General features: G+C 37.6%; 1 protein-coding gene across 4 annotated transcripts; it reads right to left on the bottom strand.

Annotated features, from left to right (window-relative positions):
• Positions 1 to 8,232: 8,232 nt before the first annotated feature.
• NABP1 (nucleic acid binding protein 1) lies at positions 8,233 to 20,510 on the bottom strand. Of its 4 annotated transcripts, XR_012498506.2 has the most exons (8): positions 20,273 to 20,421; positions 19,798 to 20,066; positions 19,384 to 19,522; positions 16,763 to 16,834; positions 14,633 to 14,708; positions 14,118 to 14,184; positions 12,603 to 13,051; positions 8,233 to 11,655 (listed from the first exon to the last, which is right to left on the bottom strand). XR_012498506.2 is itself a non-coding variant. In XM_074339477.2 (7 exons), the coding sequence occupies exons 2-7, from the start codon at positions 19,886 to 19,888 to the stop codon at positions 12,879 to 12,881; spliced, it is 618 nt and encodes a 205-aa protein (XP_074195578.2). In that variant the 5' UTR covers positions 19,889 to 20,066; positions 20,273 to 20,421; the 3' UTR covers positions 11,685 to 12,878. The 4 variants fall into 4 exon arrangements, 3 of the variants coding, with proteins under 3 accessions (XP_074195578.2, XP_019596314.3, XP_074195587.2); XM_074339477.2 differs by lacking the exon at positions 8,233 to 11,655 and having other exon boundaries at positions 11,685 to 13,051; XM_019740755.3 differs by lacking the exons at positions 8,233 to 11,655; positions 19,798 to 20,066 and having other exon boundaries at positions 11,685 to 13,051; positions 20,361 to 20,510.
• Between the last annotated feature and the right edge of the window lie 7,216 nt (positions 20,511 to 27,726).

Genomic DNA, 27,726 nt, shown 5'->3' with positions numbered 1-27,726 from the left:
GGGGATTGGGGGTGTGGGTGTAAAAAAACGGGAAGGGATTAAGTACAAATTTGTTGTTACAAAGTAGTTATGGGGATGTAGGGTATAGTATAAGAAATATAGTCGTTAATATTGTAATAACTATGTGTGATGTCAGAATGGTATTAGACGTATCGGGGTTAGATGGATGAGGGTTGTGGGGCAGGGTGAAAAAGGTGAAGGGACTAATAAGTACAAATTGGTAGTTACAAAATAGTCACAGGGATGTAAAGTAAAGCATAGGCAATATAGTCAATAATATGGTAATAGCTATGTATAGTGACAGGTGAGTACTAGACTAGTTAGGGGGATCATTTCTTAAATTATACAAATATCTAACCACTATGCTGTACACCTGAAATTAATACAAAATAATATTGAATATGAACTGTAATTCAAATTTAAAAAGAGGGAAATATGCGAAGGGGAATAAGAGGGATAAGAGGTTCAAATTTCCAAATATGAAACAAATAATTCATGGGGATGTAATGTACAGCATGAGGAATATCGTCAATAATACTGTGATAGCGTGGTACGGTGTCAGATGGTTGCTGGACTTATGGTGATCACTTCTTTAGGTCTATAAATGTTGAACAACTATGGTGTACATATGAAACTGATATAATATTTTATGTTAGCCATATTTTTAAATAAAAATCTTTAAGATAAAGATATGAAAAGGGTTGTTTTCCAGTAATCTTTGACCCTTTCTTCTTTCCCTAGATGCTACATTTAAGCTTCAACTTCACTTTTCAATGCTCAAACCATCTTCTTCTTAAGGAGCTGTTGTTGTTTTGTATGAAACAAAACAATAAATATTGAATTTTGACACACCCTTTGTGCAACACTGATTCAACATATTCAAATGAGGCTTTGGTTTTGATTCAGTATGTGTAATAGAAATCATACAGAGGAGTCATGTTTTATGTAGCGATGAGGGTCTAAAGTCAGCATATGTAGCGCCTAAATTTATTGAAAATTCCTTAATTTGGAATGCATAATTTTGTGTATGCAGCCCTACACAGTAATATATATTACTTTCAAATGATTCCACTTAATATAAGACATGAAAAATATAATTTACAAAGTGTTTTAATGTCATAAGAGAGTGAGAAGTTGGTATTCTTCATTGAGTTCTGGATGAGGTAGCTGGTTTTCATTTAGAGTGCATGTCCTATTTAAAAAAAAGAAGAAAAAAAAAAAGAAAAAAAAGCATGCCTTTAAGGGCTAAGCTCCCAGAGCAGGAAGAACTTGTGTGATTCTGAGAATCACACAAGAACTGAAACTGCCCAGGGGAGCCCGTTTTTGGTAGATGCACTACGAAAATAATATTTTTGTCTTTCTCTCACTTCTGTCTTGTTTTTATTGTTTTGCAGGCTGTTTGTTTACCAAGCCAAGCACTTTTAGTTGAATTCCCATAAATTAAATGTGTATGAAATGCAACTACACTGTACAGGGAAAAATATATATCAAGTTGATTACCTAGCAATGTTCACTTGTTCATCTACTTAATCTAAATATGAAGTTTGACTCTTTTTTTTTTTTTTACCAGAGGATTGAATCTGATTCTTTCTGTTGCCACTGCTGTACACAAACAGAGGTCCATATACACATGCATATAGGCGTGCTTATCTCGCACAAACACATACACACACACACACACATACACACACACACACACACACACACCGCCGCCCCCAATGAAAGACCTCCCTCCAACATCTCCAGTCAAAGTTCAAACAACTTCCTCCCACTGGCTGTTAAACTCTTTCGCGTCTACAACACCCGCCTCACCCTCACCACGTGGCAAGATGTCTCACCCACTTTCCTGCGCCCCTGTAGGTACCTACACAATGATCACACTATCCTTGCTGTTTCTGAGCTCCTCCAGTCTCCCATCAGCACCTGCCCCCATTCAGGGCCTTGCTGTGCCCTCAGACTCTGGTGCCCACGCTGTTGCCTGCACTTTTGCAGTCACCGCCTTCCTGCCCTTGGCACTGCTGGCAGGCCCTCTATTATTGCTGCACTTGCTGAGTCAGCCAATGCCACTGCTGCCTCTTCCCCAGTGAGACAAACAGAGGGAAACGGGACACTCTTAGGAACTAGTCAGTTCCTTCAAGAGTCTAAGATCTGAATTCCTGGGTTACATGGAGTCTTGATAATACCTACTAGCTCAGGACAGGAGGGACCTCACCAGCAGTAGGGCATATTTCAGGCTGGCTGATGGTGGGAAAATCATTAACGTGAAATAATAACAACAAATACTTACATAACAATTACAATATTCTAGGCACTCTTTTAAGTCCTTAATACACAGGAACTCATTCAGGGCAAATTTTGTCCCCTTTCAATGTTAAGATTATGTGTATATCTATATCAGCCCCAGCCCCAACTTAACAACAGGAGGGAAATCTCTTTCTCACCCATAATCAGGCTGTCTGCGTATACTCAGGTTGCATAAGGTTGACTGACCAGTCCTTGATTGGTAGATTATAATAGAAAGCTTAAGCTTTCTAGAGACAGATAATATGTCAATTCACATTTTTTAAACGTTTTTTTATAATGAAAATGAGTAGGGAATATTTATATATACATGCATACAAATACATTTATATGCTTATCTCATATGTATGTGACAAACATAAATCTCTATTATATACAGCTCATACACATAAACATATGTATACCTCATCTATATGAGATAAACATATATAAAAAGTACAGAGAAGAGTATAAAAACCCTTATATGCCGGTCCTCAACAATTATGAACATGTAAATAATCTTCTTTCATCTATATGCCCACCCACAGGATTATTTTGAAGCAAATTAGAGACATCCTCTTATTTCATCTATAAATACATCAGTATTCGTGCCACTTATCAATTTAATCCTCCTTAGCTCTAAATCCATCCATCTTTGTTCCTTGTGTGATGCAGAGCTGGACCCTAGAAACATTTCTCTTTTGACCGCTGGCAAGATGTGAAGCTTTGTCAGTAGACAACACCGGAGGGACATTAGAAGAGGAAGGGGCATCTCTTCCCGGTCCTGCTGTGCACTCCCTTGTTTGTTCTTGAAAGCAGCTCCAGCTCTTGAGACACACGGTGGTACTCACTCCCAAAGAGTTTCAGCAGCACCCAATGGGTGGCTTTCTGGGGAGTTCTGCTGGCATCTCAGCCAGTCTCCGTGTGGGCCTCACAGGTGTCTTCCCATGGAGTTGGGTGGCCATCCTTAGCCTGTACCAGCCCAGTGAACTTCTCTGCCATCCAGTAGGCCCAGGAACTCAACGTCTCCGAAGAGATCTGGATCTCATCACTGCGGTGGGGAGGGTTGAGAGGGAGGGTTGTTCTTTACTTGGGTGTTCTGTCTCAGCCCTGGAAATATTGGCTATTCCTTATATCTCCTCTTCTATATTCTTTAGTGTTTGCTGTACCCCTTCATAGTTAATTTCCTGATACTAATTAATAATTATTCATATTAAACTTTCTCTGTTCATAGGACTATGTGGTTCTTTCCTGACTACATCAACTGATACAGTACCTAACTCCAAAACCTAAGGACTCTTTGAACATAGCAACAAAATTGTATTAAGAAAGGACTAATTTCTTAATACCAACATCTGATCACTGTTCAAATTTCCCCAAATTTCTAATAAATGCTTTTATCCAGTTCTCTTCCAGTCAAAATTCAAATAGTCCACATATTACATTTGATTGATGTGTCTCTTAAGTGTTTTTACAATCACCCACCTTCTTCCTTTATTTTTCTCACAATTGATTTGTTGAAATCGGGACTGTTGCGCTTGTAATTTCCCATGATATTGTTCAACTTGCTCCTCTGTACCCTGTACATCCTGTAACTAGTAGTTAGATCTAGAGACTTAAGTAGATTCAGGTTCAATTTGTTTTCAGGTTCAATTTTTTTGAAAGAGTACTGGTGTTAGTACTTCTTATTGCTTCATGTCAGAAGGTGCATAATGACTGGTTGTCTATTTTTTTGTTATTGATCAAGGGGATCCTGAACTGTCAACTAGATCTCTCAAAAAGTTTCTCACCAATTCTTCCAAAACTATTTTGGAAAATGTCACTTTTCTTAAGGAAACACAATATACTTCAAAGTGATATTTCCAATTCAAATTTGTAATTATATTTAGAATTTAGAATTTTACTTAGCATCTTTGATTTTATATTTGTGTGTTTTCTTTATTCCTAACACCATTAACAAATTGTGCGTTTTATTTATCATGAAAAATATATATAATCGATTTAGAATAACATTACCATTAATAATATTAATATTTCTTCCTAATTCACTTTTACTTTAGGATATACCCAACAAGAATGTATAGACAAATGACCATGTTTTTAAAATACTTGAAATAATTCTTCTCTGTGATTTTAAGCCATCAACAGAATTTTCATTTTGCTTTTGCTTTATATATGAATTTTTATCTTGGTTTTATATATGTGTGTGTATGTGTGTGTATATACATCTATATGTAAAACATTTCCATGATTCTAAAATTATATCTACAAAACAAGGAATATTAAGTGAATTCTAGCTTCTGTCTGTGTCCCCTTCTTTTTCCTTTAAGAAATAATTTGTCAATTCTTCCATTTTAAAAAACAAAAGCAAAATAATTTACATTCCTCTTCTCGAATAAAAGGTAGTACATTATATGTACTATTCTATACCTTGTTCTTTTCACTCAATGTTTCCTAAACATCACTTCAAAAAGTATGGAGAGAATTTCTACTGCAGCTGCTTAATATTCCACTGAGTGAATGCACTGTAGTGTATTCAACCATTCCTGAATTGGTAGACATCTGAGTTGTTTCCAGTCTTTTGCTATTATAGTCAATGCTTCAGTGAACATGTCTTTTCATATTTTTGCCCGTGTATCTTTAGTATTGTATCAGTTAGCTTTTGCTACATATAGCACAGTACCTCAAAATTTGGAGGCATAAAGCAACATCATTTAGCTCAAGATCAGGTAGGTCAGCAGTTTGGGCAGGGCTCAGCCCTGTCCTTCCTTCTGCTGCTCATGTTCCTATTACTGAAGTCACCTGGCAACTCACTTGGAGCTGGATAATCTAAGATAGATGCATTCACCTGTCTAGAGGTTGGCAGGCTGTCGGCCAAGTTGCCTCAAGTGGCCTCTCATCCTCCAGCAGGCTAGCTAGCACTCATTTATATGTTCCACTGGCACTCTCAGGGTTCCAAGAACATCAAGAAAAAGCAAGTCCCAATGCACAGTACCTTTCAATTGTCTGCTTGCGTTAAGTTTGCTACAGTCCTGGGCGCAGGGTCAAGCCCAGTGTCATGGAGGACGTGCATACAGGCAGGGGATTCTAACAGCACTGGCAACCAATCTGCCACAGAGATAGGTCTCCAGGGGCAGGATCGTGGGGTCACAGGGCAAACTCAAATGTAAAACTTCCAAACCCTCCCCCTCCCCACCAACCCTAGGGATTAGACAGTTTGCATTCCCTCCACTATGAGTGAAAGTGCCCGGTTTTCATCGTGTCACCAATAAAGTATGTTTTCAAACTTTTATATATTTTGCCAATCTAAAAATGAGTAATGGTATTTTAATTTGCATCTCTCATTATGAGGTTGAGCATTCTTTTCATATGTTGGGAGCCTTTTTAATTTTTTTCTATAAATTGCCTATATTTCTTGTCTATTTTCCATGTGATTGGTCTTCTTTACTTTTACAAACTTTTACTGTCTTAGAAACAATAGCCCTTTGTCAGTGGTATAAATTACAAATGTTTTTATCTCGTCTTTATATTTTATTTTTTTAACCATGCAAACATACCGTGTTTCCCCAAAAATAGACCTAGCTGGACAATCAGCTCTAATGCACCTTTTGGAGCAAACATTAATATAAGACCGGGTCTTATTTTACCATAAGGTAAGACCCGGTCTTGTACAATATAAGACCGGATCTTATATTGTTTGCTCCAAAAGACACATTAGAGCTGATGGTCCGGCGAGGTCTTACTTTCGGGGAAACATGGTAGTATGTCCCAGGCAGCCAACTCATTCCAGCACAGTCCTAGGACAGCAAGTCCTCCTGCTCAGCAGTTTCTGCCCTAGTCTAGGGTGCCAGGTGTAAATCTTGAGGGGAAAAATAGATATTGAGGACAGAGCTGGTGCTAATTGAAACAAGGGAAAAGTGAAAAATAGCAAGGTCTTTGGGATTCCATTTCTGATGTGTGTGAGGTGGCTGGTTTGATCTTACTCTGGCATGGTTGGAGTAATGCAACTCAGTGAGCTCACATTGGAACATCTGAAACATCTCCCTTTAGTTAAGAATGTTTTTTGTTTTGTTTTTTAATATCAGAAGAGTGACCACCAATGGGGCTGTGGGGAAGGGTTTGACTTGGGAAGGCACAGGAGGGAAGTTTCTGGATGGCAATGTTTTGTATCTTGATGGGGGCTTGAGTTACACAGGTGTGGACATTTACCTCACAAATGTCCACCTGATCTGTGCATTTCTTTGCATGTAAATTTTACACTAAAAACTGAAAAATACTGAACTCTAGTGAACAGGCATGCTGAAATATTTTGTGTACTGATGTGTGCAGTTTACTTGAAATGGATTAAAAATAGATGAATGGGATGGATGGATGGATGTGATAAAACAAGTCTAGTCAGCTGTTAATGGTAAAATCTAGGCGGTGAGCACACAGGTGCTTCCACTAAAATTCTTTCAACATTCCTATGTTTGAAATATTTTTCATAATAAAATGTTAGGAGTTACCCAATGCTTTATCAGAAGAGAATTAGTCTGCACTCGGGGTGTGCAGCGATCCTGAGGGCTGACACTGGGAATACAGCTTCCTTCCACTGTACCCCATGCCTTCTCCTTGACCATCGACCTCCTTTCTGGCACAAAACCTGTCCTACATGTCCTCCCTCTTCCTCTGTACTTTCATAATCATGCCCTCACCCTTTGAGCAAAGGTGAATGGAAAAACAGCAGTGTACTCAGCTATTGAGCAGATCTTTATAAAGACTCAACTCTACATGCGGTCATGCTAAGTCATCAGCACACCTGTCTGTGGCCAGAGAAGACTAAGAAATTGACGTGTTGGTTTTTTTTAATCCTAATTTCAGTCATTTATATAAATTGCTTAAAATTTCAAATTGTAAAAGAGATTGTCTTCTGATAATGGTATAATGACCAGTATTTGCCTTATTACCATTGCTCCTGGGAAAGAGTTTAACATTTATTTAGCCCTAGAAATGGAGACTTTTTGTATATTGCCTCATGGAGTTCTCATAGCTGTGGGAATATGTAGCCCCATTATCCTCATTTTATAACGAGGCTCATGGTCATGGAGCCAGTAAATAGTAGATCCAGGACTCAAACCTAGATCTCATTGGCTCAAAACCATGTTCTTTTCACCAAGCACTGTCTCTAACATTTAAAATAGGTTATGGTCTGAAAAGCTAATACAATAAGACCAAGTCATTTGGCCAGGACTTTACAAAATACTACTAGTAAACAAAAAACCTATTCCACTTCATTTTTACCAAAACATCACCCAGTGAAAGGTATTTTTAAGTTTATACTTCCACAAGTATTGACAAATGTTAATGAAAATACATCTCACCTTTTCCATTTCCTGTAGCTTTAGAGGCAGTTCAGGGTTTAAGGAACCTACTGAACTGAGGGGAGTTTTCTTTTGATGTCAGTGTTGCTTGTTCATAACTTAGAATTAAACAGATGGTCCAACTATCCTGTAATGACCTTTTGTATCATGCTTAAACCGTCAAACACTTATCTAATGGGACAATGGAACCTTTTCCCACTAACCCAGATTCCTGAACTATGGAAACTATATAGTAATCACCCAGTAGATGGCACTAGTTGTGCTGACTACCGTTTTTATTCGTTTTCTATCTTTAGTCCAGGGACTTAGGTCAGAGATCTACTAGGGTTATAGTTAAAGCAAAACCAGCACCACATGGCAGCCAAATGCCTTGAATATTGTTGGTGGAAAACACTTATTGCAGCTGCCCATCTATACAGAACAGGATAAAGATGTCTTAAGTGATGTTCTCAGGAATGTTTATCATCCCTCCTACCCAACTACTTTCCAATTTGACCAGCCTCTCTCCACATAATAAAGCAGGGAATAGAGGAAAGTTCTGAGGGAGAGGAGGAAGGTAGATGATGATGCAAACGTATTTGCTGAGATAAGCAACAATAAAACCTATTTAGTAAAATTTTAAATAGAAACCGAGGGTGAAGTTTTTTTACTTTGATCTATATAGGCCTAGATAGAAACAGCTTGACTCCACTATAACAATTTTAACATTGATATAATTCTATTTTAACCCAATTCAAAACTCACAGTACTCACATCCAGAGGCTATCCCTCCTCCTACTCCATTCTGTTTGGGACTACCTGGCTTTACCACATTCTGCCCTTTGGAGGCGTATGCTTTTAAGTTTTCCATGTTTTCCAACCCAGAATTTTGGTATTCTAGCCTCACAAAGGTAACAGCTCAGGAGCTATATACATGCTTCAAAATCAAGTTATTGCTGTGTTAAGGGGAGATGTCAAGGGCAGGAGACAAAAATTCTTCAATCTTTTGTTTCAAGTGCAGCTCATAAAATAAAGCAGAAAAGCAATTCACACTTCTACATTTCTAAGTTCCTGGGGAGCATCTCATATAGGTGGTTTATAAACCATTGAGGATTTTATTTCCCACATACTCGATGTATGGACCAAGAACTGGACCATCTCTTTTATGTCCAGAATAATTTTTGATGGAGTAAAACACACAAAATGTACTTGAATTTCTGATTGGAAATGGTTAAAGAACTGGTTTTCAGACATGTCTATAGCCCTTCAGTTGAAGTTAACAGTAAGTACAGCATGAAGGTGAGGACTGCAGTGTCAAGTATCTATTGTTGCAGTTCAACAGTGAGTCACCAAGCCTTGGGTTGGCAGACTCTTAACACCTGGGGAGCCACAATAAAATCATGGGTTACCTATCAAGGCCTTCCAGAAGGCTTAAATGTCCACTAGTCAAACTTGTTAAAATGTTCCTTTTCTTTATATTGCGACAGTTATCTCCTAGTGGTACATAGCTCTTATGTCCTTGAGAAAAACAATGTAAAATGGCTTGTCAGATATTCTAGTCTTGATTTTCTCTGGCCTGCTCCTTAACCTGTGCTTTGAGAAACCATCATTAGATCCTTTTAGCTCAGAAACCTGAAGTACTTTGGTTACAGTATTTGATTATGAACTCGGTGTATCCCTAATAAAGCAAACTTCAAGGAATTTGGAGAAAAGTTGAGCCTGGAAAGTACAGTTTTCCTAGATTCTCCCTCAGGGACTAACAGTGCTGTATTTCAAAGGTCACAACCTGACTTTCTCAGAAGCATACCTTAACTGTTAATCATTGTAACTACTTTGTGAAATGCGGACTGTTTAATTACCCCAAATTTAATCACTGAATAGAACCTCAATACACAGATGTAGCATGACCAAATATATCTGCCTTTACCTATCATAGAACCCATACCAGGGAATAACTGGGAACCTCTTTTCTACTAGAAATGTTCAGATTCTCATCAGACAGCAGATAAAATTAAGATCAGGAAAAATAGATTAAAAAAGAAAAAAAGCCATCGTAGGGCAAGTAATCCCAAGAATAAGCCTAGAGGAAAGAATAGACTTAAGTTTGGAAATGGGTTCCATGTCGATGTTGTTTTCAGGTTTGTTGTCTGTAGACTCTTTCCAGACACATTGAAGGATCTTCAGATTAGTAAGAGTCACAGCAGCCTAAAATTGCTTGGAGCAGTCATTACCTTAGTGACACCAGAAAAGGGAAGTCATTGCTCTAACTAAACTAGAATGTCAGATCTACATAAACTTCAACTAACAACTGCCACTGTTGTCTTCAGACTGATATAAAACACACTCAATCTATACCTTCTGAGGACTCTTTATAGGGCCAGTTAATCACCTCACTATAAACATTCTCATATCATAAACTGTAACTTTACTAACTTCACATCTATTTGTGTTCAGCATCATTCCCTTGGCATTATTACTCAACCAATAAAATTAAACATTATTTTAAAATATTAAATGATAAAATACAAGTGACAAATACTCAGCACTGCAAATGTTCCAGGTATCCTCAAGTTAATCTGTCCTCACATTTAAAACAGAATCCCTAAACCTACAGGAACAAAGCAAGAGTTGGTTGGTATACTATAGGAAAGCCTAACTGTTTAAACGCTAATAGGAAAGCACACTGCAGCCTTCACTATTACCCATCACCATCATCTGGACTTAGGGTTTCATGATTCCATTTCTGTACTATAGCAATTCCCTAAAGAACCTGACCCAACAGGAGGGGACAGCTGGTGGATGAGACTTCAGGCACTTCAGAACTGTTTTGTAGAAATGAAATGGGACTCAATCCTAGGAGTGTGTGTTTCTAAACTAAATGGTTTTTGATTCCAGTAGGTGTTTAAACTTATTTAAAAATAAGTTGAAAGCTGAAAGCATCAGGAAAGAGGAAGGCAGGGAACTTGCTTCCTCTCAACTTCTTGTTGAGTACTGTCCAAGCAGGCTGGTAAGGCAAATATTCATTATGGATTGTAACTCACTTTGCTTTGCTTTTGAAGGCTCCCCTTAAGAAAACAGAAATTTGTTAATAAAGAACACAGAACAACAAGGTTAGATTATTGAAGCAAGTGTCAATTATAAAAGTAAAAGCTTAGGTTTTTCTCTATTTAATCTCAACATGTTAAAGAGTAACAATACTTCTACACCTAACCCTGCATTTTTTCCTCTTCTTGAGGTATGACTACACAACAAACATTCAACTGCTTATTGTGTGCCAGAAATCATTCTATTCACTTACATGGAAAATCTAAAGTAACTCTGTAAGATTGTAATATTACTTACTTGTTTTTATAGTTGTAGAACCTAAGGCTTACAGAGATTTCAAAAACAATAATTTGCCCAACATCACAAATGAGGAAATAATGAGGCCAGAATTGGCAGCTCAGCAATCCACTTATATTTTAATTTTCCAAAACTCCAAAATTCTTTCTTTTAATAAATCACCTTTACCACTCTCTTCGCCCATGAATAACTTAGTGTTATTGTTCCTCCCACTACTCAGATTTAAGAGAACTTACATACTCATTTGATTTTTCATTGCTCCAAATGTCTATAATTTTGTAAACATCTTAAGAAAATATTAGTCAGGAAGCCAAATTGACTATAATTATCAGTATATAAACAAAGGAAAAACTTACTTCTATAATATGTAAAGCCATTTTGAAGTGCTATCAACCATAAATGGGCTCCTTGAGATCATTCATTATTTCCTCTACCCCTAACTCTCCTCATAGTGCCTGATACATAGCATGGACTCAAGTATTTGTTAGATGTTCTGAATTAGAGCAAACAAATATTATCTGGCACAAATTTTATATTAAAACACTATGGAATCTTCAGGAAGCAAAGTCTACTTAAATTATTTGGGGATTTGAGGTGGGGGAAAAGGACAGAGCGACAAATGCCGAGCTAAGTCATCACCAGGCTGAAGTCATCATTACTACAGTCCAATGTACTGGCTCTCCATTGTGAATCACTGAAAGAGTAAAAATAAGGTAGGTCTGCTAACATCAACGCAAGTTTTTATTCAAGAGACAATATTGAAAAAGAGTTGAATTCTAACAAAGGAAAATTTTACCAGTTATCCACCCTACAATAAAAAGTGGAACTGGGGACCATTTACAACACATAAATAAACTCTACCTTTACATTTCTTAATAAAGCTATGTTTGCTTCTTTGAGAGAGCCATGTCTTAACTTTTGCTGATAAGGCTTTGTGAACTGTGTTCAGAAACTGTGAACACACACACACACACACAAACACACAACGTTCAAATAAAGTAAGTACCCATGATTTTTACTCCAAGTTTTTCCAAGTACCTAGGACCCTATAACTTAAGGCTGCGTATTTCTCCATGAATTCAACTTGAATTGCCTTCACTATGTTTATCTCCCATAATTTTTATAAACAATTAATGTTTACTATGAGTTTATAACTTCCTCAAATTATACTTTAATATTTGACATGGTTGCTTCAAAAAATAACTATTCAAGGCCTCAGTTTTAAATTTTCCTTCAGTGTAATGCACAAAGTTGATAACAAATAGACTACCCTAAAATAAAGTAATTGTAGCTTTCTTCTAAAAAATCACTTGTTACACTACAGATCACATTCTACTCCATCATTCTGGTAAAGAATATGTGTTTTGGTTCTAAAACAAGAGTTTAGGATGATTCTGTACTTGAAAACCTTAATGGCAGTCACTCAATGAAAACGTCAATCATTCCTGGGGTCACAAACACTCGTAAGTCACTGTTAGCACTGTTTTTTTTTTTTTTTTTTTTTTGGTGGTTATTGCTTTAGTTGGCAACATCTGAATTTAAGACAGAGAACATCTCCCACTAAGCCTTATTTTATGTTACAAAATACATGCAGAAGATAGACTCATAGAGGCTATAATGCTGATGTCTTGAGTAACTCACCCATGAAATGGGTGCAGGTGTTTTAGAGGATATCCAAAAACTTGTTTGCTCTAAAATTAAATGCCCCTACTTTTCGGTGTGTTTCCGTTCTTCAACAGGAGACTTGAGCAGCTTAACAGTGTTGCTATGAAAACAAACCACCCTTGTTAACAAACCAAAAACATAAAAGGAAACCGATAAAGAACATAGTTTTCACAGTTAACAATAAATAAAAGTGCAGTAAGTATTCAAGTAGGGCATATAGTTTAAAAACCACATGTGAGCACTTGGCATAGGTCATCTTTTCAAGGCTCTCCTAGGGTCCCTGCCATTACTTAGTGTGCTCATGACCGTTTGATTAGCAGCAGCTGTTCCTGGTAGCTGCGGGTTTATTGGTCCCCGGCCATTGCTTCTACCAGCATATGAAAATTGGCATCCCCTTGATTCTGGGCCAGTTTGAACCCCGTTTCCTAAAAAAAAAAAAAAATACAAAAATCCATCACCATTTTCAGATACTGATCTATAGAGGTCCACCTATGTGAAGTTCTAACACATGCTAGTAACGTTTACAAATAATAGGGGGGATAATGCCTTTATTTTTAAACTACTAGAAAAAACTCAATGTGGGTTCTAGGTTTTTTCAAGCATATGATTACTGTAAATATATTAACAGGGAAATGCTGTATTAATAGGGAAAAGTAAAAAAAGAGCAACTTGGGCAAGAGAATGAGAAATTGGTGTGCTAGAAAAAAAGGCAGATAATGAATGCACTGCCTACGTTATAGGAGAAAAAGAAAGGGCAAATGGTGTATAATTACTGGCATTTGGTTCAAATATGGTTAATAATGTTTCAAAGGAGACAATATAATTCTAACTTTTTAAAGGAAAAGACAGCAAAGTATTTCCCCCCAATGTGATTCCCATAATATGATCATCAGCTGTACCAAAACATGTAGCCATGAATTCAAATAAAACTTCACCCACCCTAATGAACTGCAATCACAAAATATTTTTTTTAAGTTATTTAAAGACTTCAAAAAACCTTTAACATGGCTGCAAGAAGCATTAATATGACATCTGAAGATCTTTGAGGGGTAAAGGCTACTCTTTTAAAGAGGCGGCTATCAGCATGTGAAAAATTAAGCTGAGCTTTAGTCTGAAGATAAAAGGCTTTTTCAGTGTACAAAAATAACCAGTAATTCTGCATCTATTATAAATAAACACTAGATTACAGAAATTTTATAAAAGTCAATGGAAAAGTAACATGACACATCACCAAAACTTAGATTTATTATTAGCCAGTGTTCACCACTGTATTCCCAGTAACTGGCCCAAATGTTTAAATATATAATGTGCTCACTAAATTAACAGGATATCTGTTTTCTAGAAAATCAGCTATTTGGGAATTCCCTGTTTACCAATGGTTCCCTTTTAGTTCTAATTTATGCCTAATGACAATTTTTTCCTCTAAATTTTTCATGAGATATTCCCTTAATTCTTATAACTGATCACAATTATGAAAATAAAAAATCTTACCCACTGGTCCAAATGTACCTGTACCCATATTACTATTCATGGAATTATTCTTCTGTTCACTATGTGCCTAAAAAAAAATTTTTTTTCATTTAACCAAATGCAGGTTTAAAAAAAATTGAAAAAAAGAAAACATGTTCACTTTATTATAACATAATATCCTTTTTAAAAATATTTTTAAGGTTTACTTAAGCAAATTTTTAAAAGATTTACCCAAATCTATGCAATGTTAAAATATTCAGGAATGTTTCCCAAACCTTTCATCTTATTGTATTTCTTGATATTACACCTCACTCCTCAAAGTGCTAAATGGCACATATATTTAATATATGACACTACAGATATATATTCAGACTCACAAAATGTACAAAATGAAAATGACTTTTAAAAGTTTCCTTTTTAAATTGTCTTCATTATGCTCTGGGTATGACAAGGCTGGCAACCTCGCCATAGAATTATAGTACATGGTCAAAAATTAGCCTAATCCTAAAAATAGACTATGCATTTGGATTAATTACCCCTTTGTTTTGTTGTCCTCGATAATCTGGATTGGGCTCACTGAAATTTGGCACTTCTGAATAAACCATACAAAATCTGAAAGAAAAAGGACAAGTTAAATGACTTCTAAAATCAACTAATCAACCCTTCTTGCATAACTTACGGGAAAATTAAGAATTTAGGTGTCAAATGGATTAACTAAAAAGCAGCATGTTAACTAACTCTAGTCATTTGTAACAGACACTTCCTAAATGCTTATGTTCCATAAAAACACCAAATATTTGATTGCCTACAATGTACGAAGCATCCTATTTTGTATTTTAATTCTTCTATACTGCAAAAATAAATTGTGTCAAAGATCAAGGACACAGAAACACATATTTGTCCTGTTTTTCCACATAGGCTGATGCCACTGAACCATGTTTAGGGTTCCAGAGTGGTTTTTCCAGCAGTGGTGATGGATTTGCACTGATCCATTCACACACTCTCATCCAGTCCCTCTTTTGACCAATCACTGTGAATCTGCAAAGATAATCAATCATTCGAGGTTAAGAGTGAATTCTCCAGGAATGAATAAAGACAACTGGCTATCAAGACAACAGTTTATCCCAATGCTTATTAGTTGACTATGATCTATATTAACATTACACACATTTTTTTAGCTCCTCAGCCCACAAATAAGAAATCAGAAATAGTTTTGATAAATGATAGACTGATCCTGACAAAGTCACTAAGAAGTCAGTGACCCCCCCCCCCAGTGGTTCTTTACATAACTGACCTCCATTATAAATATTTCTCTATCATAAAAGTCAGGATAGGATCTTAAATCTTTCGATAATATTGATGCTAAGACCTTTCATTACACATTGCTCTATTACCACTCTAAATACAAACATTAAGTGAATCCTAATTTTCCTCCTAGCAAAGACAAAGTGTTACCAGTTTCTGATCTTGAACAGCTAGCAAGATTGCTTATTTTTCCACACAAAGTACCTTATCCCTGCAGTGTGGAAGAGAATATGTTATGTATGTATGTATGTATGTATGTATGTATGTATGTATGTATTTATTTATTTATTTGTGCCACTTGTGACTTTTCTCTGTAAGTATCCTCCAATTTAATGGGCATTAAGTAGATGTTTAAGCATTAACCAAGTAGAATGGACTAATAATTTGACTTATTACCTACACCATACTTCATGAGTACATCCCAAATATCAAGGCTAGCACAGAGGCTGAATTACCTTTACACCCCTAGAGAGGATGGTTCCTCCAAGTCAGGGTGGAGATTACCAAGGTAGTAGTGTATGGAAGCTCGCAATGCGGCTGCCTGTACGGTACCTAGACTGTGGATAAATACAGGACTTCAATTGTCATTGCTGCAAGTCCTTTTACCATGAGTACACATTCACCCATCAACAGAGTAAAAGAAAATGTAAACATATGGTCAAAACCCATACCTAACTTATGTGGCAATTTACTAGAAGACAGAACCTATTTCAAATGGCACTTGTGACACCTGAAAAATGCACATTCTCAAAGCTTGCAGAAATGGTCTCCCTGGGGCTTGTCTCAAGTGCAGCTTTTTAATGCTCTTTGCCAGGAAAAACTGACATTCTCAACCACAGAAAACAGTACTGATAGCTGTTCAATTCATACAAACATGGAAAGTTATTTTTATACCGTGTTTCCCTAAAAATAAGACCTAATCGGACCATCAGCTCTAATGCATCTTTTGGAGCAAAAATTGATATAAGACCCGGTCTTACATTACATATATATATATATATATATATATATATATATATATATATATTTATATAAAATATAGTATGTATATATAAATTATTATATCTTATATTATATTATATTATATTATATTATATTATATTATATTATATTATACCCGGTCTTACATTATATTAAAATAAGACCAGGTCTTATATTAATTTTTGCTCCAAAAGATGTATTTAGAGCTGATGGTCCGGTTAGGTTTTATTTTCAGGGAAACACGGTAGTGACATTGCTGAAGGCATTCAGTTTACCAGTCAAAAACAAGCCAAGGAAAAGGTTTATAGTTTATACCTACCCATTACTTTAGTAGGTACTTGTAATTTATTCAATTACATTAAATGCACTTTAATACTTACTCCCCAATTTTTTGAAGTTCTCCACCCCTTCCAGTATAAAGTGTCAGACATCCTTTCCACATGGATGCATACCTACAAATAAAAGAAATATCAGTTCTGTAAAAATGTCTCTTCCCTTCTATTTCAATCAAGTAAATTTTCATACTATATTTTTTATATTAGGTGTGGGTGAGGATCAAACCCTCTGTCTACCATACCAAATCAAAACAATTACTTTAACTTTGATTAACTTGTTATTTATTAAGAAATAATAGAAAGAAAATTCCACTGCCAAATTTTGACAGTCATCTTAACTATAGCTAACCCTAGAAAACAAAGTCTTTCTGCAAAGCAAGCATTATTATACTCCAAAGGTCACATCTTTAGTCAGTTAACAAAGGGAGAACTTACAACTGCAGACATTCAAGCAGAAATTATTTTTCCATCACAGGATATATAAAATCAACACCCTAGTGTTGTTTTACACTTATTTACTTGGTCTAATCAGATATTTATATAATTTTTCCTTTGCCTCCATAAAACACATAGGGTTCTTAAGCTACCAAAAATTTGGCAAAATTTAATCAAGGAGCTGAAAAAACAAAGATCACAAATCTTTCACCTATTGCCTTTCCAAACATGCAATTTTTAGCACCAACTTGGCTGAGCAATTATTTGCTCTGAACAATTTTGAATGCAGACAGCATCATTAGATAAAATAACCTCATACACAAATCTAAGAAAAATGTAAATTAATATTATAAAATCAGTCCAAGGTTTGGTTTTCAGTGGTTCTTTGTACAACTACTGTGGTTAACTTCATGACTTAGAATGATAAATTTTAACTAAGTATAGTGATAATTCATCTTTTAATATAGGTAATAAAAATTTACTACACTAGTTCCACATTATGTATTTATTTTTCTTCATTTAGTAAGGGCTTTTCATTAAAGATTCCATTCACCAATCTTAGAGTAGATAAAAAGTAACTTAGGAGAAAGTGCACTAATATTTCACCTTACTAAAGTAAAACTTAATGCATATTTTGAGAAAAAAACTTAAGTTACTACAATTAAAACACTTTCACTTGTTTCAATAATGAGATCAACATTTGTACGGTTTTCTCACAAACATATCAATATTTAAATTACCATTATTTAGATGTATACCTGTCTTCAATAGCCACTTTTCTTAGATTCAACCAGAATTTAAGGGCCTTACAGTGGGCCACTCTGCTGAATGCATTATTTTATGATATAATTATTCCCATTTTACAGAAGAGGAAGTTGATGAAATATAATAACTTCAAAGTCATACTGAAGTTAGGAAATAAGTTTTCCTTTAAATTGTATTCCTTGGTAACCATATTTGGTAACCATATTTGTATTCCTTGGTAACCAACCTTAAAATCTATAGATACTATATGTCTACTAAATTTAGTCTTTCCACAATTTTTTGGACAGACGCATCTATGTACTTTCTGTGACTACAAAATATGAAATATCTGAATTGCTGTTTACAGTATATAAAATACTTTCAAGCACTACACTTAAGATACTTTGGCAGCCAAAAAAACTTTAATTATGCTTATCCTCACCACACCCTTCCAGGTAGGAATTCTTTTTTGTGTAAGTGAAAGACGTGGAAGTTTAAAAGGCACAATCAGTGTCATAATGAGTCAGTGTATGAGAATAAAATGTCTCACTTCCTTATTTGATGATACTACTCAACCTCACTTCCTGAAAACGTCAGGCTTGTAAGATACTATCAAAGGGCTCTCAGCTTCTACGTTCAGAGTGATCCAACACTGCTCTGAGATCCTATTTACTTATGCCAACATCAATTTCCATCCACTTTTCCTATAGCTATGACCAATAAATTATTACAATTTTATTGACCACAAAGCTTCCAAAATCTGTTTTTAAGACCCTTTTTTTGCCTTTTATCTTCCTAAGAAGGAATTGGTCAATTTTAAAAGGCAGTCTAATTGCCAAACAAACAAAAAAAAAGGTGGTGCTACGTTATTTTTAAAAGTCAATTTCCAACTGACTCTTTTGGATGTAAGTATAGATACATGTCTTTCTGCCAAACATTTTCTGCACATCATTCTGGTTTTTGTACCACTGACCTTACAGCAATAGGCACAAGAATCATTTTCGAGAATGTGCCTTCCAGATATTGTAAACTTGCCCTCTAAAATAAGTACAAGTAAAATACTGGTAGGGTTTCAAGTCATTAAAAGGGAGAAAAGATTGGAAAATAACTGACAACTATATTAAATTATTTCTAAAAAAGATATAGTATTGACTACAGTAATTTTTCAACCTACTAAAGACTCAATAATCCCAGAACAGTATTTAAAAATCTATTTAACCTGTGAACTGAGGGGCAGGGACTGGGGAGGCGAGAGTGTTAAGATTTCTGGCTGAAACTGGTGCTTTTAAAGGCAAGGTTGTTACATCCCAACTCTGTCCACCATCCAAAGTTACCATCATAGGGGCTCAAAACTCCCTGGGAGTGGCCCACAGTAAAGATAGGGAACTTCGGAACTTGCCAAGGTCCTGAGCGTCAGCCAATTCCAACTCCACAAACTGCTACTTACAATCACTCTCCCCCACACCCCCCTTTTTATGCACACCTACCCTCTGGTCAACCGAATAATATCCCCTGGTTGTATAAGACCTCCGATTTCATCCCACACGGAAATAGTGATGCTGCCCGTTTTATCTGCTACTTTGCATGATCTCACTTCATGGCCGTCTTTGGTTTTGGTCACGCGTCCTGTGAGGATTTAAAAATCAAAAGGGGGGGGGGGAGAGGTGTATTATTAGATAATGAGGACTTCCAGAAAGGCTTACTCCTCCTCCGGGATCTTAATGCATCTGAAAGGTGGGAAGTCGAGTCCCGGGTACTCGGCGCAAGTAGGATCGGAGCCCTGGCGGGGGCCATGGGACCACGTGGATGGGGGAGGGGAAAAGGAAGGGAGGAGGAGGGAGTCCCCGGCTCGCGGCAGCGACGCACTGGGGCCGGCGGGGAGGGCTATGGACCCCACTTACCTATCTCCAGGACAATAAAGACGACATTTAAGTTTTTCAGTCCGGGCTTAATATCTTTTATAAAAAAAGGTGGGTCGTTGACCCCATTCATATTGAGGCAGGTGCGGCTACGGCTGCGGAGACGCGGGTGGGAAGGGAGCGGGACAAAGCTTCCCACCCTCCTGGGCCAGGGGCGAGGGCAGAGGGGCGACCTTGGGCGGGGGTGGCGAGAGAAGGGGCAGAAAGCGGTTAGTCAGGGACAGAGGAAACCAGCCCAGACGACACTGAGCCTTAAAAAAAGAAAAAAAAAAGAAAAAAAAAAAAGGCTCACAAGTTTAAAAAAAAAAAAAAAAAAAAAAGAACCACCCCGCACACCAACCCCGCTCCCAACCGGGGGACAGGAAGGCAAGCCTGCAAACTGCTCCCTTCTTTGGATAAAAGGCAGGGGAAAAAAAGCAGTGAGGGGACGCCTCTGCCCAGAGTCCCGCTCACATACACATGGGCGAGCGCCCAATCTGTCTCGGTCTCCGGGAAGGGACAGGCTGTCACAGCAACCAGAGAGCACAGACTGAGCAACCACGCACCAAGCGTCCCAAACAGCGAATGCCGATCGCGCCCAGGCGCCCGCAGGACCCTCGGGACGCCCCTCCTCTTATGCCGTCACGAAGCGCCGGCACGCCCGCCGCCCCGCCCGCCAGGCACGGGGGAGGGGAGACGAGGGGGCGGGAAGGGGCCGGCTACTGCCGCACAGCCTCCCTCGCTCCTCCTCGGCTGTCACTGCGGGCCCCGCCCCCTCAGCCTTCCAATCGGCAGTCGGCGCCGCCCCGCCCTCCTCCCGCATCTGTCGTCGCGGCGCGGCGTCCTCATTGCCCTGCCCAGTTATCCTTCTGCAGATTTCTTCCGCTCTGTCAATCCTGTTTTCTTGCATTTTTCCCCCCTTAAAGATCAGTCCTCCACCGCTGCCCTTAAGTCCCGCAGTCACGGGGAACGGTTGTTATGTTTAGAACCCAGTGCGTACATCAAAAAGTATGTCCAGTAAGAACAGCTTCAGTCAAGGGTGGCTGGTGGGGGGGTTGAAGGAAAAAACCAGAAAGGCATGAGTTCTTAGGTGCTTGTCTGGAATTTTAGGATCAGAAGAGAACTTGGAGATCAATTCAACCGTCTCAGTTTAACCATCTTTAAATTGAGATTCGGAAAGGTGAGGTAGTTTGCTGAAGGTCACCCAGCAACTTGTGAGCAAACAGGACTTCAACACAAGTCTTCTGACCTGGTCTTGCACTTTTCACTCTACCATAATTAGGAAGATACACAAGGAGTTAAGTTCCTTTTCAAACTTCTTATTTTTCGTTATCCCTCCCCTGTCAGATTACACCCATTTGCTTTTCTTCTCTACACTTTTTTTAATGGGCTATTTTTTAGAGCTGTTTTAGATTTACAGCAAAATTTAAAGACAGGTACAGAGATTTTGCATACTCCTATACGCCTTACCCCCACACATACCTAGTCTCCCTTGTTACCAATTTCCCCCACCAGATTGAAATGTTTGTTACAGTTGATAAACCTACATTAACACATCATTATCACCCAAAGTGCATAATTTACCTTTGAGTTCACTCTTGGTGTTGTATATTTTATGGATTTGGACAAATGTTTAATGATGTGTATCCACCATTATAGTGTCATACAGAGTAGTTTCACTGCCTTAAAAATCTGTGCCACCTATTCATCCTTGTCTCTCTCCTAACCCCTGGTAACCACTGATCTTTTCACTGTCTTCATAGTTTTGACTTTTCCAGAATGTCATATAGTTTGAATCATACAGTATGTAGATTGGCTTCTTTCCCTTAGTAATATGCATTTAAGTTTTCTTCATGAAGCTATCAAGTCATGAACTTATTTTTACATATCAAAACAAAAAACCACATAGCAGTAGGAAACCCTGAAACGTTATAACCATGGGGTGGGGGGTGGGGCATGAATAAAGTTTTTTTTTTGTCATGTAGTGAAAAGGTCATGTACTTCAGAAACATCCCATGCTCAAACTATTTACTAGCTGTGTGACCTTTAGGAAATTTGATTAAGATTTCTAGTTTAATTTGATCACCTGAAAAATGGAAAGATGTCGGGGCCGGCCCGGTGGCTCAGGCGGTTAGAGCTCCATGCTCCTAACTCTGAAGGCTGCCGGTTCAATTCCCACTTGGGCCAGTGGGCTCTCAACCACAAGGTTGCCGGTTCGACTCCCGCAAGGGATGGTGGGCTGTGCCCCCTGCAACTAGAAATGGCAACTGGACCTGGAGCTGAGCTGCGCCCTCCACAACTAAGACTGAAAGGACAACAGCTTGACTTGGAAAAAAGGCCTGGAAATACACACTGTTCCCCAATAAAGTCCTGTTCCCCTTCCACAATAAAATCTTTAAAAAAAAAAAAAAGGAAAGATGTCTTCCTTAGAGGATTACATGGGCCGTAAATAAAGTATCCAACTAGTGCCCAGTAAATATTCAGTAGTTTCCCTTCACCTATTTTATATTACTGAAAAAAAGAAAACAATAATAGCCTAAACTCTGATTATTTAATCTTTTCACCCATCCTATGTGTTGACGCTGATTTTAATCCCCGTTTTACAGATTATGAAACTCACCAGAGACCACAAAGCTAGAGAATGGTCCAACTGGGTTTTGTTAACCCAAGGGCAATGTTGACCCAAGAGCCCTCCAGCTTAAAGGTAATTTTTAGACTTAAGTTGCAATGGTGAAATTATAAAAGTCAAAAGCAGATTGAAGAAATAAAGTAGTAGCAGTAGCTGTAGGGCTTTAAAGAATCATCTAATTAACTAATTGTGAGGGTAACAGAAATGTTGAGAATAGTGTCAGAGAATTTGCATGGTGGAAAATTTAATGGTTCCTTGATTCAGAAAGAATATTTTTAGATCATCCACCACTTGGATAAAAATATCCATCCATGGATATTTTTAGGTCATCCACCACTTTCCAAACATCTGCAAACAAGCGGATAGATATAGGAGGTTGGACAATTAAGATGGCAAACTCATCCTAGAAAAAGTGCTGCAAAGCTCATTGTTGAACATCACTATAATCAGCTTCGAAGTACTCCCCTTGGGAAGCTATGCACCCACACTAGTGCCTAGTCCACCCTTCAAAGCAATTTTGGAACTCTTTCTGGAATGGTCATCAGAGCTGTCGTCGTATTACCCTTGATGTCCTGAATGTCATCAAAATGTCTTTCTTTCAATATTTCCTTTATCTTTGGGTAAAGAAAGAAATCATTGGGGGGGGGCAGATCAGGTGAGTAGGGAGGGTGTTCCAATACAGTTATTTGTTTACTGGATAAAACTCCCTCACAAACAGTGCCAGTGCCGTGTGACCTGGTGCATAGTCGTGGTGCAAGAGCCATGAATTGTTGGCTTCAAGTTCAGGTCATCTAACTTTTTCACACAGCCTTTTCAGCATTTCCAAACAGTAAACGTGGTTAACTGTTTGTTCAGTTGGTACAAATTCATAACGAATAATCCCTCTGATATGAAAAAAAAGGTTAGCAACATCATTGCAACAAGTTCACGAACTTAATTGTCAGACCATATTAATGCCTGAGAAGCAAGTTTCAAAAATCATCACAACATTAGCACAAGAGTCAAGCCATTCTTAATAAAGCCGAAGCTTCCATGTCATGAACAAATAAGATCTGGAGAGCCAAAGGCACTGACGTAATGCCAAAAAGTCGTGTAAAATAATAGTATAAGCATGATTTCAGCATCAAATGAAACAAATAATGAAACATTTCAGTTAACGGCAGAACCACATCCAACTTCAGAGCTCCCAAAGACCCAATTTGAATCAGAAGCTCTGATTCCACCATGATTATCTGACAGGACTTGATACTTAAGTTGGATATTCCTCAAAGCTATATTCTTTAACGCTGGCAAAAAATAAGTAAATAAATAAATAAATAAATCTCACAGAAGCAACATTTAAATTGTTTAAAAAAAAAAAAAAAATATGTTAGGACCGGCACGGTGCCTCAGGCGGTTGGAGCTACATGCTCCTAATTCCGAAGGCTTCCGGTTCAATTCCCACATGGGCCAGTGGGCTCTCAACCACAATGTTGCCAGTTCAATTCCTCGAGTCCCACAAGGGATGGTGGGCAGCGCCCCCTGCAACTAAGATTGAACACGGCACCTTGAGCTGAGCTGCCGCTGAGCTCCGGGATGGCTCAGTTGGTTGGAGTGCATCCTCTCAACCACAAGGTTGCCAGTCTGATTCCTCAACTCCCGCAAGGGATGGTGGGCTGTGCCCCATGCAACTAGCAAGGGCAACTGGACCTGGAGCTGAGCTGCGCCCTCCACAACTAAGACTGAAAGGACAACAACTTGAAGCTGAACGGCACCCTCCACAACTAAGATTGTAAGGACAACAACTTGACTTGGAAAAAAGTCCTGGAAGTACACACTGTTCCCCAATGAAGTCCTGTTTCCCTTCCCCAATAAAATATTTAAAAAAAAAAAAAAAAATGTTAACAGTAGACAGAAAACTAAGAATGTTGAGCAGAGTTGGGGCCAAAAGTTTGGACAAAGAAATTTAGCCACTCCCTGCACCCTCAGTCATTTGTTCCCAGAAATGGGATTAGTTAGGACTGCTCAGACTAATTTAATTGACATTTATAAAGAAGAACCAGACACTCAGGAAACAAAGCCCCACAAAAGCAGAAGCTGGTGCTCAGAGGCACAGCCCAGCCCTACCCTTCCCCCACAGGACAGAACTTTGGAACATCTACTTCCTTCCCTACTAACTCAGCAGTTCTCAGAAAGGAAATGGCAACCCAGTGCTTTCTCACTTACCAAAAGTAAAGACAGCCTTGAGAAACAAGGTGATGTGGGCAGTGCAGGAACTCTTCCACCCAAGCCAGTGGGCTTCAAGTACTCTTGAATCCCTCTTCAAGGATGGTGGTTAATAAAAAGAGAAGGGGATGTCCAGAAGAACAACTAGACAATCTTTCCTAATATTACCACCATTAAGAGAGATCTATCACTCGGCCCAGCCAGTTAGATCATAATGATTATATTGCCAATCTTTACTACAGTCACAAGATCACGTCGTGGTCTTCTGCTAGGATTGCTGTTCCTCATTTCCATAGCCCAAACATAAACTTATTCTAAGATGAGGAGAGGTTTGTGATCAGAATCTCAATACCACTACTCCACATAAAGAAGATATTGCTTAGTGAGACCTAGGACAATACAGAAGGGCATCCATTAAAATCCTGTACATAAAATCCCAGTTATCTGTGTCCTCACTGATAAAGGTTTTCCTGTAAATTTTGCCTATCACCTAGTACCTATGCTCATTCCCAGGTGCTGGTTTCTGGGATCACAAACTTCATTTTCACTTTTTTTGCACTACCCACCAATTTAAAACTATTACAACATCAATAAAACAGCTGGCCAAGTACTGTTTGATACCAGACATCTTGTGTGGTGAAACTAACAATGAAAAAAATTAACAAGAACTACAGAGTTCCCACATTATATAGATAGTCCACTTTATAGTACAACTGGCAAGGTTAAAAAAAAAAAATCTTATCTTAATCTTCTTAAAAAGATTTAACCAAAAGACTCAGAAGTGATGTTTAGTAATATTAATATTTACAATAATAGTCACAGCAACCATCCCTATAATGATAAATGCTAAAACACATTGAACATTTGCTATGTGCCAGGCATTTCACACTTATAAACTTGATATATTTATTAATATATTAATAATATGTGTGAAATGAATTTTTTTATTTTATAGTAAGTTATGGATCTGGGATTTAAAACCAACTCTGTTACATACAAAAAGTTTTCTACAAAACGGGTTATTTGCCCTAAAAAGTCCTTTGGATTTTTTTGAAGACTTTGTAGTTCCCAGTGATAAGTGCAAAAACATTTTATCTGATCTCCAATGTCTTATTATGTGGGGGCAGTGAAGAGGAATAACTTATACTTTCCCTTTGGAAGAAATGCATCCCCAAATGCATTAGTTCAGCTTAGCTATATTATCTTTTAAATGATAGAGTGAAGAACTTTGGCTTCTGTATTCTAAAAAGTATTTTTCAAGTACATAATACATGTAGTAGCTTCCTGAATTTATTGTTTATCCAGCTGAAATAACAAAATGTTATTGGCAACTGAACCAACTCAAAACTAATAAAACAAAATTATCTCTATATTGGTGGAAGATTTATTTAATTGGACTATATATCACAGTCCTCATACTTAAAGGGATATTGTAGAAAATGGTATAAGTCATATGTACAAAGAGAGCATGAGAAAGAGAAAGCTTCTGAGGGATCAAAAGTTCTTGTCATATTTTATGCCTAGATGCTTCAAAAAGAGTTCTCGCTACTGTTTACTATGTTTTCCAGTGTACTATGTTGCTATAGATTGAATGTTTGTGCCCCCCCAATTCATATGTTAAAATATAATTCCCAATATGATGATATTGGAGGTGGGGTCTTTGAGAGGTGCTTACCCTGTTTCCCTCAAAATAAGACCTAGCTGGACAATCGGCTCTACTGTGTCTTTCGGAGCCAAAATTAATAGAAGACCCAGTATTATATTATATTATATTATATTATATTATATTATATTATATTATATTATATTATATTATATTATATTATATTATAGACCTGGTCTTATATTAAAATAGACCAGATCTTATATTAATTTTTGCTCCAAAAGGTGCATTAGAGCTGATTGTCAGACTAGGTCTTATTTTCAGGGAAACACGGTAGGTATCACACACATGCACGCATACACATATACCAGTAAATCACCAGGAAGAAACAGCAAATACTTTCTACAAACCCCTAAATAAGAGAATTTCCCATATGAACATAGAATGTCCCAGTTGGAAGGATGCTTACAGACAATGTACTCAAACCCCTTCATTTTGTACATGAAAAAATACAGGCCCAGAGATGCGAACAAGATTACCACCTACAGCCGCAAATGAATTAGTGGATCTCAGTAATAGTAACCATAGGCTACTAATATGACAAGAGGGATAACCAGTCCAAACCAACTGAATCAGAATCTCTGAAGGTGGGACTTAGGCATCAATATATTGTAAAACCCCTCAGGGAATTACAGTGTGCAACCAAGTCTGAAAAGCACAGCAGGTTAGGAGAGATTTTTTTTCCATAATATTTTCTTCATTTTCCACATATCTATTAATACTCTGGAACAGTATTTCCCTTATACTAGCTAGCGTGGGAAATCCTGCATTGAGATAAATTTCTGGAAGTGAAATTACTGAATATGTATTTAAGACTCCTGGTATGTATTATAAAATGAACTTTTAGGAATTTTGAAGAGATTTACACTTTCATTTGTCCTTTGTATATTTATTAAACATTTGTCCTTTGTCCATTTGTCCTTTGTATATTTATTAAACACTAATTTATTCAACAAACTTTTATTGAACCACTATAATGTGCCAGCACTGGGACTGCATCAGTAAAAAAATAATACAAATAAAAATTCCTGACTTCATAGAGCTGACATTCTAATGTAAGTAAACAGACAATAAACAAAATAAATGAGTAAACATATAGAGTATATTAAAAGATGATGAATACTAAGGTGAAATGAAGAAAGGGAGGGGTTAGGGATTTAGTAGGCGTGGCTACAGAGAGTGGGCGGGGAAGGTGATATTTGAGTAAAGATATAAAGCAGGGGAGGGAGCCACTGAAAAGGCCCACGCTACCTGGCTTTTTCCAGGAAAAGCGAGAAGGCTGCTGTGACTAAAGCAGAGTGAGCAAGGAGAGTGTAGAAAATGAGGACGATGAGGGGAGCATATCATATATGAGACCTTTGGCTTTGATTCTGAGACAGGAATCTCTTGGAATGTTTTCAGCAAAGACCCGACATGCTAATCTGATTTATCATGA

This window comes from Rhinolophus sinicus, chromosome 17 (assembly GCF_057876585.1).
Source record: "Rhinolophus sinicus isolate RSI-liver-muscle chromosome 17, RSI-T2T, whole genome shotgun sequence".
Lineage (NCBI taxonomy): Eukaryota > Metazoa > Chordata > Mammalia > Chiroptera > Rhinolophidae > Rhinolophus > Rhinolophus sinicus.
Note: the sequence above shows the minus strand (reverse complement) of the source record. Positions and strands in the feature narration are given on the sequence as shown.